Source organism: Cygnus atratus, chromosome 6, assembly GCF_013377495.2.
Source record: "Cygnus atratus isolate AKBS03 ecotype Queensland, Australia chromosome 6, CAtr_DNAZoo_HiC_assembly, whole genome shotgun sequence".
Lineage (NCBI taxonomy): Eukaryota > Metazoa > Chordata > Aves > Anseriformes > Anatidae > Cygnus > Cygnus atratus.
Window position 1 is genome coordinate 33,158,846 of NC_066367.1, and position 16,167 is coordinate 33,175,012.

Genomic DNA, 16,167 nt, shown 5'->3' on the forward strand with positions numbered 1-16,167 from the left:
GCTCCTTGCTTGCGATTCTCAGTCCCTGCAGGAGACCTGGGCTCCATATGGTGGCTCTCATGTTTGTCACCTATCACAGTCCTTGTGGAGGCTCACTCTGTCAAGGAGCAATGCTTTTCTTTCAAGCAGCAATGCAGGCTGTTTTATTAAAGAAATATAACATCTGAGAATACATAAACTCAAAAATAAACAGCAGCAGCACTGCCCTGTACAGTCAGTTTTGATGGAATGCTCTAGATTCTTTGCTTTTAAAAGTCCTTTAAGGTTGCTCTGCAAACATATGGTGATTTCATTTTAATGTGTCCAGTTCTCTTCTGGGAGCAGAGATTAGAACAAGATGTTTTTATGAATGTTGCTTTTTTTTTAAAGAGTGAAGGATAAGGTTTTCTAGTGTTTGGGGGTTTTATGCTTGGCACTATATGTATCAACACTCAAAGAGCGGTCCAGATATGTAATGAAGTGTTTGGAACTCAGCTTCTGTGCTTCATTAGAAAGGCAAGCACGGATTTCAAGGAACTTGAACAGAGAAAACTCTCCTCCAGTGGCAGTGCAGAGAAGAGGTTGATAAAGCATCCTGTCATTCTTACGCAATCTTTCCAAGTTCCTTAATGGCTCGTCCAAAAGAGCATACCCTTCCTGAATTAAACTGTCCTGTCGCATAAGCAAGTATATCCTACTTGAGAATATAAGTGGTTATTCAAACAAAAGAAATTAATGTGAACCACAACTTACTTTCTGTGCAGAATTACATGTTTTGTGAATAACACTTATTTAGGGGTTTTGTTACTGATCTGGTGGCATATCACAGTGCAAAAGAATATGGTAACATTCTTACGATTACTGTTCTAGAGATTTATTACAGAATTAAATTATTTACAGGGTCTCCAATTAGGGTGGAGGTGTTAGAGTTTTTGTTGTTGATGATTGTTTTTGTTTGTTTGGGCTTCCTAGTTTGGTTGGGTTTTTATGTGTGTCCGTAGTTGGAATTTGGGAGAGAGAAAATGCTGTGAAGAATACTAGTTGCACGTTTAATGTTTAACTAACATATAACTTTTCTTTTCAGATTCTTGTTCATCTGGGGCTTTTGACGAAGGAATCTGGATTCAAGATTGCTGAGAATGCATTTAGTGGTGGCCCACTTGGTGAATTAGTCCAGTGGAGTGATTTAATTACATCTCTCTACTTACTGGGCCATGACATCAGGATTTCAGCTTCTCTGGCAGAGCTCAAGGAGTAAGGAGATTACTTTCAATTTTAAAACTGGAATACAAAAAAAATAATAAAAATTGGAAATTGTAAACTCTTGAAGCTTCTATTAACAAAGTGTATAATTTCTTGAAGCATAAAATGAAAGTGATAATTCACTAAACAGACAATAAGATTATTTTCATGAGCTAAATATGTGCTATAAAAGGATAATGTGTTTTCATTGTAGCTTCAGGCTCCTGAGACTTCATAAATGAATGTTGTAAAATTCAGACTAAGCAGCTTATTCTTTAACATTCCAGGTGCTTTAACCAGCTACAGTAAAAAGTTTTACAGATTATCCTAATTCTGTGTCCTCTTCTTCAGTTTCTACTATTCTTCACTCAGTATCTGATTTTAAAATAGAGGTTTTAATCCTTTAAACAGATTACTTTTGATGTAGTTAATTGCTTATGTTAGGTCACATTGCTGCTTCACTCATCTTTGTCTTGCTTTGCATGAGATGTTCAGCATTAGGCATAATACAGCTATTTTAAGGTTGGGAACATACACCTTTTCTGTAGCTTTCATTTTTTTTTATAACATGACAGCATCGTTTTGTAGAGAGCTCTTGTATCATCAAGCTGCCAATAGAAGAAATTATTTCCAATCATTTCAAAACACTATTTTTAAACATTCAGACCGTATTATTTTTTTAAAGTGGATGGGATTTTTAGTAAAATTAGCATTTCACTGCATATGCAGCTCTTTAATAAATGCTGAGGATCTTTAACATTTGAATGTTTTTACACGGTTACTGATTTGGAAGAGATAAAACTAAGGCTTTTTTGGAAAGGTGAATTATTGGTATTAACTAATATTATAGCATGAATTTCAAGGTAGATCGGAAAGTCATGCTTTTCTATGTTCCTTCTTTTTCCATTTAGGATTATGAAGAAGGTTGTAGGTAACAGATCTGGCTGTCCTACCCAGGGAGATAAAGTTGTAGAACTCATTTACATTGATATTGTGGGACTCACTCAGTTTAAGAAAACCCTTGGTCCATCGTGGGTACATTACCAGTAAGTATAATACTCATTTGACCTCTAAACTGCTTTGTTGAAGAGCTTTTGTGGAATAACACACAAAAATACTAAAGTGGGTACATTTACATGAATCGGAATTTATTTAAAAGTAAAAATACAGTTATCTGTTCTCCTTAAGAATAAAGGAGCTATTACCTCTTTGTTGCATACCAAATGTAAGGCCCTCCCCAAATACGTATGGAATACTTGTTGCAGATTGAAGTGTTTTTAATCTTAATGAATTATATTGCTGAGTCATCATCTTTGTCTTTCTTTTCTTCTTTTCTTTATCCCCTCTCCCCCTCTCCCAAGTTTTGTTCTTTACATCTATTTGTAAATTAATAGATGGGCTGAAAGATTATTGAATTTTGCTGTTTAGTAGGAACAGAACATGCGTGTTTTGCTTGTCTGTGTTTGTCTCTGTACTGGATTGATGGTTGTAGGGATTTATCTATTTAAATTTTATTGTTTAACAACAATGTCATATTTTCTGTCCCATCCCTAAAGATGCTGGGGGCAGAATTGTCTTCATGAGTAAGTCTAAAGAATAAACCTGCTGGTAATTGCAGTTGCTGTTGCTTCTATAATCTATAAACATTTTTCCGTCAGGGATGGAAGATGGTTGTCACAAGAAATTACTTGGAATGGCCTTCTTATTGTCTGCGGTTTTAGAACCAGATTTCTTTTTGTCAATATCTTTAAATGAGCAAGCCTCACACATGTTGCATTGATATATATCAGCATGAAATAAAACCAAATCTAAATTACTGACTTTGATTTTTCTAGACCTAATCAAATCAGTTGTGTTTCATGATCTGTAAAGTCCAGTAAATCCTAGCTGAGGAAAGAAATTGAAAGGTTCTCTGAAGGCAGAAGACTTGTGTTTTTTTCTACTTCAGGATTGATAGAACATTGCATCTTTTCAGCATAATTTTAAATAAAAGTTCTGTGATTAACATTGCATATTAGATTACTCTTAATCTCTTTTTTAAAGTAGAGTAGTAAACAGATACTCTGGTTTTTAGGAGCCTGCTAATAAAGCTAATCCCATTTTCCACTGAGTTAGAGTTGGCTGTCTGTCTGCCAGATGTAACTGTCATTAGGCGATCACATACGGTATTGTGGTCGGGATAGAAAACCATACTTAGGAAATTACAACCAAAAGGGAAGAAGTATTTTAAATTTCTATTTGGCATATTCTGTAGCAAAGATGGTGGAAATACACCATGACATTGAGTTTATTAGATCAGCTCTTCAATTTTTCTTGCTTGTTTCATGAATCATTAAATCTTAAGCTGCCAATCTGTTTTTCATTGATTCCTAATTTGTGGTAATGACTGACTTTTTCTGTTTAAGGAGAGAAGAATTAAATTTCATTGTAAATACATCTGTTAGGTAGTATGAGATGTTTTTTAGCTATGCTTTTGAAGAAGAAAAAAAATCGCTAGTTCTCTTCCACAGCCAGCACTGTGTATCTGGGGATTGAACAGGACCTCATCAGGTCCATACCGTTGCAGATCAGATGTATTTATCTTTGTTGAGAGATTTTTGCCTAGTCTCTTAGAGAATACTCCAAAAGATGCCACAGTATTTCATACTATTAAACTTTTCTTTAAGGTATCTTTCTTGGCTTGGTTTCTTGCAACCTGCATGTTCCTGCTTATCCCCCATGGTTTTGGAAAATAAATTATTTCCTCCCTCTCTCTGCCAGCTCGTAGAATATTTTATATACTGTGCTTCCTTCAATTTGCCTTCTCCCCCCTGCCCCCCAATAAATAAATAAATTCAGGGGTTTGGATCACTCCTTATAATTCAGGTTTTCATTGTATTTGCCGGGGATCTCTGTAGTTACTTGATACTGTTCTTCAAGGTCAGTGCAGAAAACAGGGTCCGGAGCCTAGCAGAGACTACCAGAGGAGAAGAATTAATTCATAGTTTCAAGCAAGCTATCTCCTGTTCAACGATCCTGTTGCAACCTTTTTTCTTTCAGCATCATGATTTACCTCATAAAGTTTGTCATATAATAATATTTTTAAGTTAAGAGAGTAAGCCTGGTATAAAAGACCATATTTACATATTCTTGTTGAATTAATTCCAGTAAAACAAGCATATAGGTGATATATAAAGCTACCTCGTAGGCCTTGTTCTTCGCAAACTTTGCTTCCTCGCTCATTAGTATCTAATGTCAGCAGGAATGAAAAATTTCCTTTGTCTTGAAAGAGGTGTTTTGTTTTCTGCCGTATGGTTCAGCAGACGTGTGCTGGTCAGCTTAGTCTGTTTTGTGCAGACCAGACTCAAATATAAATAAAGTGTGTTTATTGACTTCGGATTGAAATAGAGCGGTAGAATTAACCTGTGCCTTCAGAAGAGTGTCTTCATAAGAGTGTGGTATGTAATCTTTGTGAGTGAACTTGGGCCCTGAGGAAGGTTTTGGCAATCTCAAATCAGGTTTCTAGGACTGGTAGCTCACAAGAACGACCTGCTGCGAGAGGTGAGTGCTTCTCAGCAGCTGAAATAGCGCTTCGTCCTTCTGAGGTCTGTAGCACCAATGACTCCTGGTAGTACGTGTTTGATCTGGGTTATAACTGTGCTGTAAATAGCAGGAATATATCAAAACAGATTTCATTTGTTGTGGGCACCTTATTGTCAAGCAGAATGCCTGGACAAGCTGCATTTTTCAGTTCTGAAGTTTGGGTATTTGAATGCAGTTTACATGCAATGATCAACATAAAAATTAGTGGCTTAATATAGATTGAGGGGTGCAGCTCATTGCTTTTCTTATCACCCGCATCCTCTGTACAGTGCAGATGAATCTGGTATTTTTTCATTTTTCTCCAGCCTCTCTAGCAATGACTCATTCCCATATGCCTAAAATCTAAATGGCTTTATTCTTGAAACAAATGAGCATGACAGGTATCCTGAAAAATGAGCAACATTCCTGCTGTTTACATGTTTTCTAGAATATATCTGTTTTAGGACGGATATTTTCTGACTAAGTTTTTACATTTTGAATTCAAGTACTGAGGAGCCTGAAAAATACATGTATCTGCAGAGCTTGCTGTAGGCAGACATGAGCTTGGCTGGGCATGAGCCAAAGCAGTCTGGAGTCTGTGTATGCATGCAGGCACGTTGCTGTGCCTGAGCTCAGCGCACCTACAGAGCTTCCGCACCAGAAATGGTGGGGTTTGGACCAGCTTGCTCCAAGGAAAATGTCTGCTGTCTGTCTGCAGCAACGTGCCCTTCATTTAGCAGTGCCTGCTGGCATCGGTGTTCGTTGCTGACAGTGATGGGTGCTGCTGGACAGCACTGCTCACCCAGACAAAGAGGATGTACAAGGAGAGAACAACTATAACCTCAGGTGGAAGAATGACCTGAATAAATACGTATAAATACTCCCACCAGGGCAGCCCAGTTAAGATTGTGCATATGCCCAATATTTATGGAAAAATGCTGACTTGAAAAATGGTGATAATTCTGGGTTACTTTTATCCTTTTTTTTGTAAACACAACATTTGTCACTTCTAATATATCAGAAGAAAGAAAACATCGATGTGGATGTTTCTATAGGCAGTTTGCTACCCACCAATCCTCATTTTAGAAGAACTCGTCTATGGTTTGTGGAAATCTTCTGTAGATGGGAAGAGTGCTTTCTGGCACACTCAATGTAAAATATACAGTGGTATCACACTAGTGTGTCAAAGGACAGTGCTCTATTCTATGGGAGTGATGTACCCCTTGTTTTTTCTCCTTTCGGTGTGAGAGAGATTTCAGACACAATTTATTTTAAATACCGTCAGCTTCAGTGAGTTACAAATACATATATAATCACTAGTTTTCAGTAGTTCCATTAGCTTCATAAAATTAGAAAAAGAAATGTTCAGTTCCTCGTTTTAAAGAGGAGATATGTCTGTTTCATTTTTAATTTAACGTCTCGTGAGTCAACCAACCGTGTCAATGAATAGGCAAATCAGTCTCAGACCAATTCTTTCTGCTGTGATCTTCTCTTATCTTTCTGACTTTCTTCATGCCCTAATACTATAAACACAGGTTTTGTTTTCCCTGCTTCATTGCTTCACTTACTTTCCATTGCATCATGTTTCCTGTACTACTGCTTCAGAGACCCCGTGTAAGTTGGACTTAGTGACACGATATCACTATAAATAATTGGTGCTTCCATACCTTACATCTGAATACAGGAAAACGAGAGGTAATGAAGCACATTGAGACATTTGCATGCAATGCACTGCTCCTTACATGTGTGATTTGACAAACTCCAGTAGTGTTGCAGGTTTTCAGTAGCTTTCACCCATTTTCTCATTCCCCTGCATTCGTGTACCTGGCCAAAAGCCGTACATTTGCTAAGAATCCTGTTTTAAGGCCTGCCAAGAAGTAAGAGGGCTTTTATTACTCAGTGATTCATCAGTGCAGAAGTTGTTTTGGTCTTGCTGGAGTATTTTGTATGATGCAGAGATAATTGCTACTGTTGTAAAATATTTTCATTGAGAACAGTTGACATAAAACACTGCACAGAAACTGATCTGTCAGCTTTGTTGTTTGGTGAATTACAATGTGTTGTATATTTTGACTTTTTTGCTTGAAAGATCTCTATGAAGATTGAAAAACAAAGTAAATTTGCCCCTTTTGTACTCTGAAATACAAAAGTGGCATTTCATGTTGTTTTGTTTGGTTTTGTTTTTTGCTTTTTCACAATTTAATGAATACTTCAGTGAAAAGAGTGACATATAAGTATGTAAGTGTGGTTTGGGGACTAAATTTTTTCACTTTTTAATGGTGAACTATATTTGGAGCTAAGTTCTGTTACCGTTTAAAGCCAAAAACTTGATGTTTTACTCATGAGAATGTATATGGGCTTGAGGCATGGGAAATTTTTTGAAGAGTGGGAAATACATTTTTAATAGTAACTTTCACCAGCTACCTCTGTTCTGTGCCACCTGTGAGGTTGTGTTTCTTTCTTAGTGACAAAGTGGGCCATGATAAGAGTTCTTCACGTCTTTACATCACAACCTAATGTGGCACATGGCCCTGCACGGCCTATATCAATCTTTTCCTCAGATTTTTTTTGTGGAGGGCTGAAGAACAGAAGGGTCAGCAGCTGTAGAGCCTTGTAACACAATTCATTTGCAGTAGAGCTAACGGTCAGTGTGACCACTACAAATAAAGTTCCTGTCCAAGCCATATCAAAATTTTACAAGGCTGCATTTTGGAAACACAAATCCTTGATCCTGTATGCCAGAATATGCCCCATCTTATATTGAGGGTGTTTTTTTTCAGCCTTTTATGTGCTGTGGATTCTTTTTTAAAATAATACAACTCATAATTTAAGTAGTTTTTATTTTTTCAAGGAGTTAATAGGACTTTTCAATAAAGAACCGTGTGAATCTCTTCTCCAGACTCTTTGTAATCCAATGCCAAGGTTTCTCTTAGTTGCAGAGCAGTTGTTGCAGACATTTGACTTTTGTATTATTTTTTCAAATGTCTCTAACAAAAAGTTTTACAAACAAACGGCCTGTCTGACTGCAAGTCTGCAAATTAAACTGTCTTCAGTGCTTCTCCAGTAGGTCTAACTGACCCAAAAGTCGGAATCTGGAGACTAAATAGAGTTGTCTAAAGACAAAATACTATTCTGCTCTGATCGTGGTATGTAGCCTTTGGCTGTTGCACTGGTTTTGTAGTAGTGGGTAAGAACATTAGGAAATAGATGAAGAATCCTCTCTTCTTCTGCCTAAATCCTACTTCAGAGCCCCAGGAATGTAGGTGACCGCAGTAGTGTTCCCATAAGCTGTACTTGGATGTTGAAGCATGAATTCATTTTCTGAGAACAAGGAAACCAAAACCAAGCTCCAGGGTTTCTATTTGAATGTGTGAAATGTCCTTCAACTTGCTGATTGTAATGCCTTTGAAATTGAAATGTACCTTCAGTTTATAAATCATTCACAGTTGCAAATACAAACAAAGCACATCTTAATTATAACTATGTACACATGCTTATATATACATATGCTTGTGTACCTGCAGTAAGTCTTTATTTTTTTTCTTTTAGGTGTATGCTAAGAGTTCTGGATTCCTTTGGAACTGAACCAGAGTTTAACCATGCCCATTATGCCCAGTCTAAAGGCCACAAGACACCATGGGGAAAGTGGAACCTTAATCCCCAGCAGTTCTATACGATGTTCCGTAAGTATGCCTGGGTTTATAAAGAAGTTGGGGTTTTAAAAAAGAATGCTGTTATTGAGAAGAATTTTTGTATTATTTAAAACAAGTTCATGGCTTAATAAAATGCATGTAAAAGGGCAGAATCCTAAGTGTAGAGTATGCAAATACTCTACCATACTGTCATACACAGGAAAAAAAGCACAATAGCAATGTAAGTAATGATAGGGAACCTTTTTCTTAGTGTACCTGTGGAAAGTGGTGGCTGGCATTTCCTACAAAAAAATTTTTGTCTCAGTTTTTGGAATGGATTTCTCAAGATTTTCACAGAACTTATTGTTATGTTGTGAGCATTTATCCTGAGATGAACTGATTCTCACTTTTCTCCCAGCAGAGTACAAAGCTATTGAAAAACAAGTAGTAGATGTCAGTATTGTTATAAATCTTTGAGGAATCTTTAAATATTCCCCACCATCACCCCAGAAAAAGGAATTCTCTATAAATTTTATCATATTAAATAATTACAGTGACCTATTCTAGCGCTAGTCTTTGACTTTATGGAACTCAGTTCTAGAATCAAAGGATCATTCTTTTGCATGTTGTAATATTTCAAGTTTGTTATCTCTGAAAAGCACAAAAAGATTCGCCGCTGCCAGCTAGCTTGAGGGTATGCGAGGCTTAGGAAAGAGGAAAGTGTATGCTGTTACTTGCAGGAGCTTCTCAGCTCAAGTCCATAAGGAAGTTCTGGGCAGTGACCAGCCTGACCTCTGGAGTTTGGTGATGGTTCTTATCTGAGGCCAAGACCAGGGATGTACGCTTTTTGTTCTAATCAGACTTTATAGTCATGTCTTTCAAACTTTCCCGCTCTTCACAGCAGAAGTATGCATACTGCTGTCTAGCTGACACGCTTTTGAATTTGGTTGCCTTGTAAAAATCTTTGAAGAGGCATATTTTGTCTGTTAACATTTGCCGTGCAAGTTTTTTCCATTCCCAGTTATGTAGAAGCAAGCAACCGAAGGCGTGGTGGGGAAATGGGACTTGGGAGTGGCTGCAGAGTTAGTGCCTGGACTTCAGCGAGCAGAGCTTGTTCCCTGTCCACATGACTTGCTAACATTTTTTGGTTTGTCATACATGGAAAACGAGCCAAAGGCTCAATTGTGCTGTATTTAAGTAAAACAGCTATTAGGAAATTTGATTGTGAGATCCTGCTCAAGATAGCACCAAGGGTGACGGTACACTTGAGGAAAGTAGTTGCATGAATACTTGTGGTACAGCTGTGTTTACTCCTCGATCCCACTCCAAGAAATGCAGAAAAAAGTAAATCTTCCCTATAGGGAAGATCTCTGTTATCTATGGCAGTACAGACTAATGTTGCATTCTATTGTTTGGAGCACGTCACTTCATAATACATTTTTGGAAGAGTGTTACTGTATTGGTATTTCAGTAGGTAACCATTTCTGGGTTTTAATACTGGAAACGACTGCTGTTTTGCTTTTGCAGGGAAAGTGCTAAAGAGATTGCAAGCAAACTCGTTCTGAGGCATGAGTGATTACAGTGCTATAGATTGTTTGAGGATTTTGTTTCTTTTTGTACTAGGTGCTGAAGCATCAGCATGTTTGGATATCTGAAGTTTATTTTTGTATTTTGTCCTCTGCTGCAGAGAGAGCAGCATCTTTATTGGGTTATGATTGAAAGTGCCTGTTATGAATCAGAAAAATTTTTACACCAGATTGGAACCCTGGACACCTTCCCAAGATCCCCAGACTCTATTATGTTTTGAGAACTCTGATTATAAGGGCAGAAAATTATTACTGAGCAAAAAGAAAGCCATATTCAAACCTGTGGCATATTACCAAATGCTTGAGCTTTCCAGAAGCATGAGTTTTTTTCCCTTTTTATGTTCTTTTTAAATTCTTTTATGCAAAATAGCAGCATTGGTACTTTTAAAAACTGCATGATCTTGTTTAAAAATCCATCTGAGTGCTTCCTGTCAATGATATTTAAGGCACTGAATTCCACCAGTTCTAAAACTTCAACAAAGGTTTATTTTTCAAGTGTGTACTGCCTTGCCTCTCCTTTGAATGCAGTCTCTTATCCAAAAATATGAAAGGATAGAAAAATGCCCCTTTTCAGGAATATTTGCAACATGCCATTCACTATGCTAAATGTTAAAAAGTCCTTGGGTTTAAGTGAGTGCCTAACTGTTGCTGAGACATTTTTTTGTGAAAGAAGAATAATTGTCACTTGAAAGATTAAATATAACAACAAAGGGAACCGTGTACTGCGTATGGTTTCTGTTCTGTTGTGTTTTCCTATTTGCTGGGTTTGAGGAATCAAAAGTAAAGCCTCATAATGGCAATAGAATTATTTTGTAGAACTCTGACTATGGGTTTAGCATTGTATGTCATGTGTCTGGGGGGGGTCTTTTTTTCCTCCCTCTTTTCCTCCTTTTTTCCGCATTTTTCCCCCTTTTCTTTGCAAAACACACTTACTAACAAGTTGTCAACTTGAACGAACAGAATTTAAAAGGTGAGACTTACAGAGAAGATCCAGGTTTTCATTGCAGTGCAGTTTTGTGTAGACATGTGGGGCTGTGCCACTTTTTAGGTAAGGTCCAAACCCCCTACATATTGCAGTATTTTTTATACAATAGGGATGAATTTTTACCTGAAGCCGTGAATATTGTAGTCCATCCATGCAATTAAATACCTTTTCACCAAACAAGCAAACAAAAGCAATAACTTAGCTGTAATGAGCCTACAGCTCTGTGCCTTTAAAGGAGGAGAGCAGCGCCTAGTATTGCTGGATGTCAGTGCTGAAGAAAGACCAACAGAGGCTAAAACTAATATAGAAAATTAAGACCAAATTTCATATCCTTTGCAATTAACACAACAGTTTTGATCATTTCAGTTGTCACTTTTCAATATTTAAACATAGATATATGTAGTGAATTAGGCAGTGAAATTTCTATTCTGATTTGCGTGGTGTGACTTTGTAGGCTAATACTTAATACAGATACGTAATAGGCAGCAAGCTGGATGGAGTGTTAGCTCTCCCAGTATAAGAGGTGAGCCCAGGAAATTCACTAAAATTTATCACATTGAGAAACATACAGCTTTGTTAACCAGCATAAATCCAGTGTTCTTTCAAATTGTTGGTGTTGCGTCTCTGGGATTGTCAAGCTCGATTCCTTCTGGTTCTCTTATCTCTAATAGTAAAGTAAAGCTGAACACACAAAGAATCGTTATCATTGGCCTAGGTCCAGCTGCAGAGTTTCATTGCAGGAAATGAGCCAGAAAATAACTGCTTACTTCAGTAAGCATATGCAGCAGGACTTAAAATTAATAAGAACTCTTCTCAATAATAAAGTAAGCAAATGTATGTGTGTGAACATAAAGAAGTGATGTGTTGTATATTATGTTCCTTATACCTACTTTTTTTTGTCAATACTTACGCTTTTGTAATGTTAATTAATGCTTTAAAGTTTTTTGAATATTCTCCATTTCTTACAGCTCACACTCCAGATAACAGCTTCCTTGGATTTGTGGTAGAGCAGCATCTGAATTCCAGTGACATCAAACACATTAACGACATCAAAAGGCAAAATCAGTCTCTCGTTTATGGCAAAGTGGATAATTTCTGGAAGGTGAGTTTTCCATACCTGATATGCTTGAGCAAATTTATTTTGATCAATATAACAATGCATAATTCTAAACTTAAATATTCCTTTTCTGTAAATCTGTTAAGTTCTTTTTTCTGAAAACAATCAAAGAATTCAGTTGAACAATTTGAAGTCTTTCTGATGAACACGATTGTATCAATCTAGACTGAGATGGATCATTTGTTATTTATGCACACTTTCCCAGTATAATAATTTTTTTATAGTCTTGATATCACAATAATTTTAGAAAATGCAGAAGCTATTACAAGTAATGTGAAATTGAAGGTGTCAGAGGCTTTGTAGACTTTAATCGTTTTCATAAACAAATGTCTTTCAATGATTTATTTTCATATATCTACAAACAAAAATGTGCTGTATTTTGCGCTAGAAGCTGTGTTGCACTGAAAACCGTAGAAGTGTGAAATCTCATTTTATCTCCTTGTAATAATATCAGATTTGTGTTTCTTTAATACTGCAATTGCTGCAATATCTCTTCCATCTGCAGAGGAGAGCTCCAGAATAACAGCGCTGAGGTTTGGTCATATTTTCACCAAGTATCATATGTTTGACTGTTAAGCTCACAGTGCCCTCTGCTTTTTGTCCACTGTCCTTTTCTGGAGCTCTTTTTTTCTAGGCTCACATACCTGGGAGTGTAAATTTTATGCAGCTTTCAAAGAAAAAGGATTACTCATTAATAACAGTATTTCTTTTGACTCACCTCTGTGTCCATATCCCCTGTATGCCTTAAGATCTTATATTTTAAGCTTCTTGTCAATTGAAAATGGCACTCATCAGTACGTGCTGTGTCATGCATAGGACCAAATGATACAACAGTGTGAGAGCATCTGTTTCTCACGTTTTCCTTCCTTTTCTCTTCCTTGGCATAAGAATGTCAATCTTACAGTTTTCTGACCCATAGGAACAATATTGTCTGGTAACTGTGACTATACAGAATATGTTCTTGAAAACATAGCTACAAGTGGTCCATCTGTGAGACAGCAAAAACAAGGGAAATGGGAGAATGTTAACAGGTTTTGTGCTAGGGAAAAGGTAGAGCTGAATGCTTCTTGGCTCCTCTGCTGAGAAAAATATGTACATTAGTTATGCTTGTTCAATTTCAATCTCTCAGGTTTAAATTTGATCTTACTGCCCTAAGCTATGTAATCTGTGTCTTAAAAGGAAATTTTGCTTAGCATCGTACTAAATACTGTGGCAGTTACACTTTTTGAGCTCATGGAATAGAATGGCTTGGTTTGTCCCCATTTGCCCTCTGTTCTTCTGCCTGCAGAATGCTGGTGCAGAGCTGGGTTCCTTTAATTCATGTCTCTTCTAGCTGAGGCTCATGTACTTTTAGTTCCTGATCTCATTATCAGTCTCTCAGGAACAGTTGCATGTAATAATCATCTATACTTCCTGACCTGATTTGTACTGCCTATCAGTACAACAACCTGTTGAGTACTGGTTGGATTTAAGGAACAAGGTATTGGCATAGTCACCAGCATTTGTTTTTTTCCCACAGATGTATATATCTTCTTCAGTTTATTCAGCCTGCATTAATTCAGAAATATGTATTAATAGATTACATGCCCAGAGGGAAGACTTGTGATTGTGTAGTCTGAGATTTGGTGTGACACAGAGGATATTCATGAGCTGATTAAGACAAGAATAGGACTTTTTTGGAAAAGAACATCCAATCTTGATTTTTAAATAGCACACAGTGGAAACCCCACTACTTCCTCTAGTAAATTCCTTAATTGCCTTCTCCCTCAAGACTATGCATTATTTCTAGTACAGATTTCCAAACTAATTTCCAGTTTTAATAGCAGGTATAGACTTTGTCTACTGGACTGATGTTTGTTCTGTTTCCCTGTAGAAATACATAGGTTGAGGTTAAAGCAACCCATAGTCATCTTCTGAAAAGCCTGTATGTGCTGAGCCACTGAGAACTTTGTGCTTTCTAATTCGTAAGTGTTCTCGCATGTCCCTTTTCGCTGAACCTTTTCAAGATTGTTCACATTCCTCTTGAAATGTGAGTATTGGCAAAGGGTGTGTGGGCCATAAGAGCCTTGAAGTCAGAAAGAAATACTACATGCATTATTATGCGCATACTCTTTTCACCATTGGGAACTCATGTTTAGATGACTTCTCAGCCAAAACCCTTGTATCTCTTACTTTAGAATTGCTTTTTCCAAGTCAGTGCTCCATTTCTGTAAGTAATGCCTGTCTTGTTTCTTCCAAAGAGGTATAACTTAATATTTGGCTGTATTAAAATGCTTACTGAGTGCTTGTTACATGAAGCACATCTTAACTGTAACTTGCAGACTGTAACAGCAGTCATGCCTATATGCACCAGTACGTGAAGTGCAGTCACCACAGATAGGCTTTGAATTGGTGACAATATGGGATGTCTTACATGGAGAGAGAAAATCCGGTTCTCGTCATCACCAAAAGGCCTGAACTAATCTTGTATCTGTAATTTATCTCATGTTTTCTTCATTTTCCCTGTGCAATGTTCTTTTCATCTGCCATCATGGCATATACTGAACCAGGCTAATCTATTTGTCCTGCTACCTTTCTTTATATTGAACATGGCCAATTAACAAAAAGTATAGTTTCCACTGAACACACGTCACTGCTGGTTCTGGTCAGTCATTGGAGAAGCACGGCGTGAAGGGGAGGGTGCTCTGATTCCCAGACTAAAGTGCTTTTTCAGAATATCGGTTGCAGATAACTTGTTAAATTTTAAACCAAAAATTGTTGAAAAGTTGAAATGGAACTGAGGACATCACATTGTCAGTTCAGAGTGAATTCTTTTCTTTTTTCTTCCCTGGGAGTGGGACTAGAATAGCTAACTGCCATCGTGGTTTCCTATAGCCGTGGACAAGGGTCCTTCTCTGCATCTAGCTAAGCGTGTAGAAGAAAGATCCCAAATTATTTGTCACTTCATATTTGCTAGAAATCCCCATACACCCATCACTGCTGCATGACTAGACAGAGCTGGAGAGGCTAGCTCAGACCACCTGCTTAAACTGGTGAACTAACCAGGTTATTGTAGCTAAAGAGAATTAGGGATTGCTTACAGACAACGGTCTGACTTGCCACCTCATTCAATGGGGTTAAACTCTGATATGAACATGATGAGTGGTGAAGGGAAAGAATACCATGATCTGTTCTGTCAGCTCTGCTGGATACAGAGAAATACATGAGCCCATGGCCTGAGACCAGTGGCGTTAGTCCCGTGTTGCAGTGGGGAAGTCTGGATATGTCTTGCTGGACGTCAAGAAGGATGCATGCTGCAGAGACTGTAAGAAATGTCTTCTTGTTTGCTTTCTTCTGACAAATAAATCAGTTTTAAGTGGATTGAGGATTACAAATAGATGGCTGTAAAGAATTTCACTACATTTCTAAATATTATTCTTAGAGGTAAGTTATCAAGTGCAACACTTACAAATTTTGAATGTTTGTAATCAACAGTTAGGGGTTTTGTGTGGACCCGGCAACACTATGGAGTAAAGAGAGACCTCTCTCTTCCTAAGTGTAAAAGAAGGAATAAAATGTGAGTGAAACCTCTAATTCTCTCCATTATGAGAATGTGATTTACAGAACATTTCAATTCAATTCAAAGGGCATGTTTGAAGCCTTTCATGTTGCCTTAGCTCCTTTTTAGGTCTAAGTCTCTTTGTTCTTCTTTCTGCAACTTCCCGTCATGCTATTCCAATACTTCTGCCTTCAATCCTAGAAAGAAGAGTCAAGATTCATGATTCATGCGTCTTACGCTTGTATCAGTCTCAGTTACATACTGCATAATCACTGGATTTTGGCTTATCTTGGGATTGACACTTGGGCGAATAAGCACCCAAATGTTTGGACCTCTAGACGCAACAGTATGCACTTAGGAAATATGTAAAGACCTGTCCCAGTAGTTCTTTCTTACCTGAATTGCATTTGTCAAATTTTATAAAAGCATTGCGTTCCGATTTTTTTCAGTGTTTGAAGGTGTGGAAAGGTTATACGAGCTGTTTTACATGCGTTTTGCAGCTTCAACTTTTGGCCTCTTAATCCACT

The 16,167-nt window shown here is 37.4% G+C and overlaps 1 protein-coding gene across 7 annotated transcripts in view; it reads left to right on the forward strand.

Moving 5' to 3' along the window:
* Nucleotides 1–16,167, forward strand: part of MGAT5 (alpha-1,6-mannosylglycoprotein 6-beta-N-acetylglucosaminyltransferase) — a 119,447-nt gene that overhangs the window by 77,304 nt on the left and 25,976 nt on the right. For all 7 annotated transcript variants that reach the window (XM_035556091.2, XM_035556093.2, XM_035556094.2 and 4 more), the window contains exons 8-11: nt 1,064–1,233; nt 2,133–2,267; nt 8,332–8,465; nt 11,954–12,087. In XM_035556091.2, coding sequence (XP_035411984.1) covers nt 1,064–1,233; nt 2,133–2,267; nt 8,332–8,465; nt 11,954–12,087 — 573 coding nt within the window. The remainder of the gene's footprint in view (nt 1–1,063; nt 1,234–2,132; nt 2,268–8,331; nt 8,466–11,953; nt 12,088–16,167) is intronic.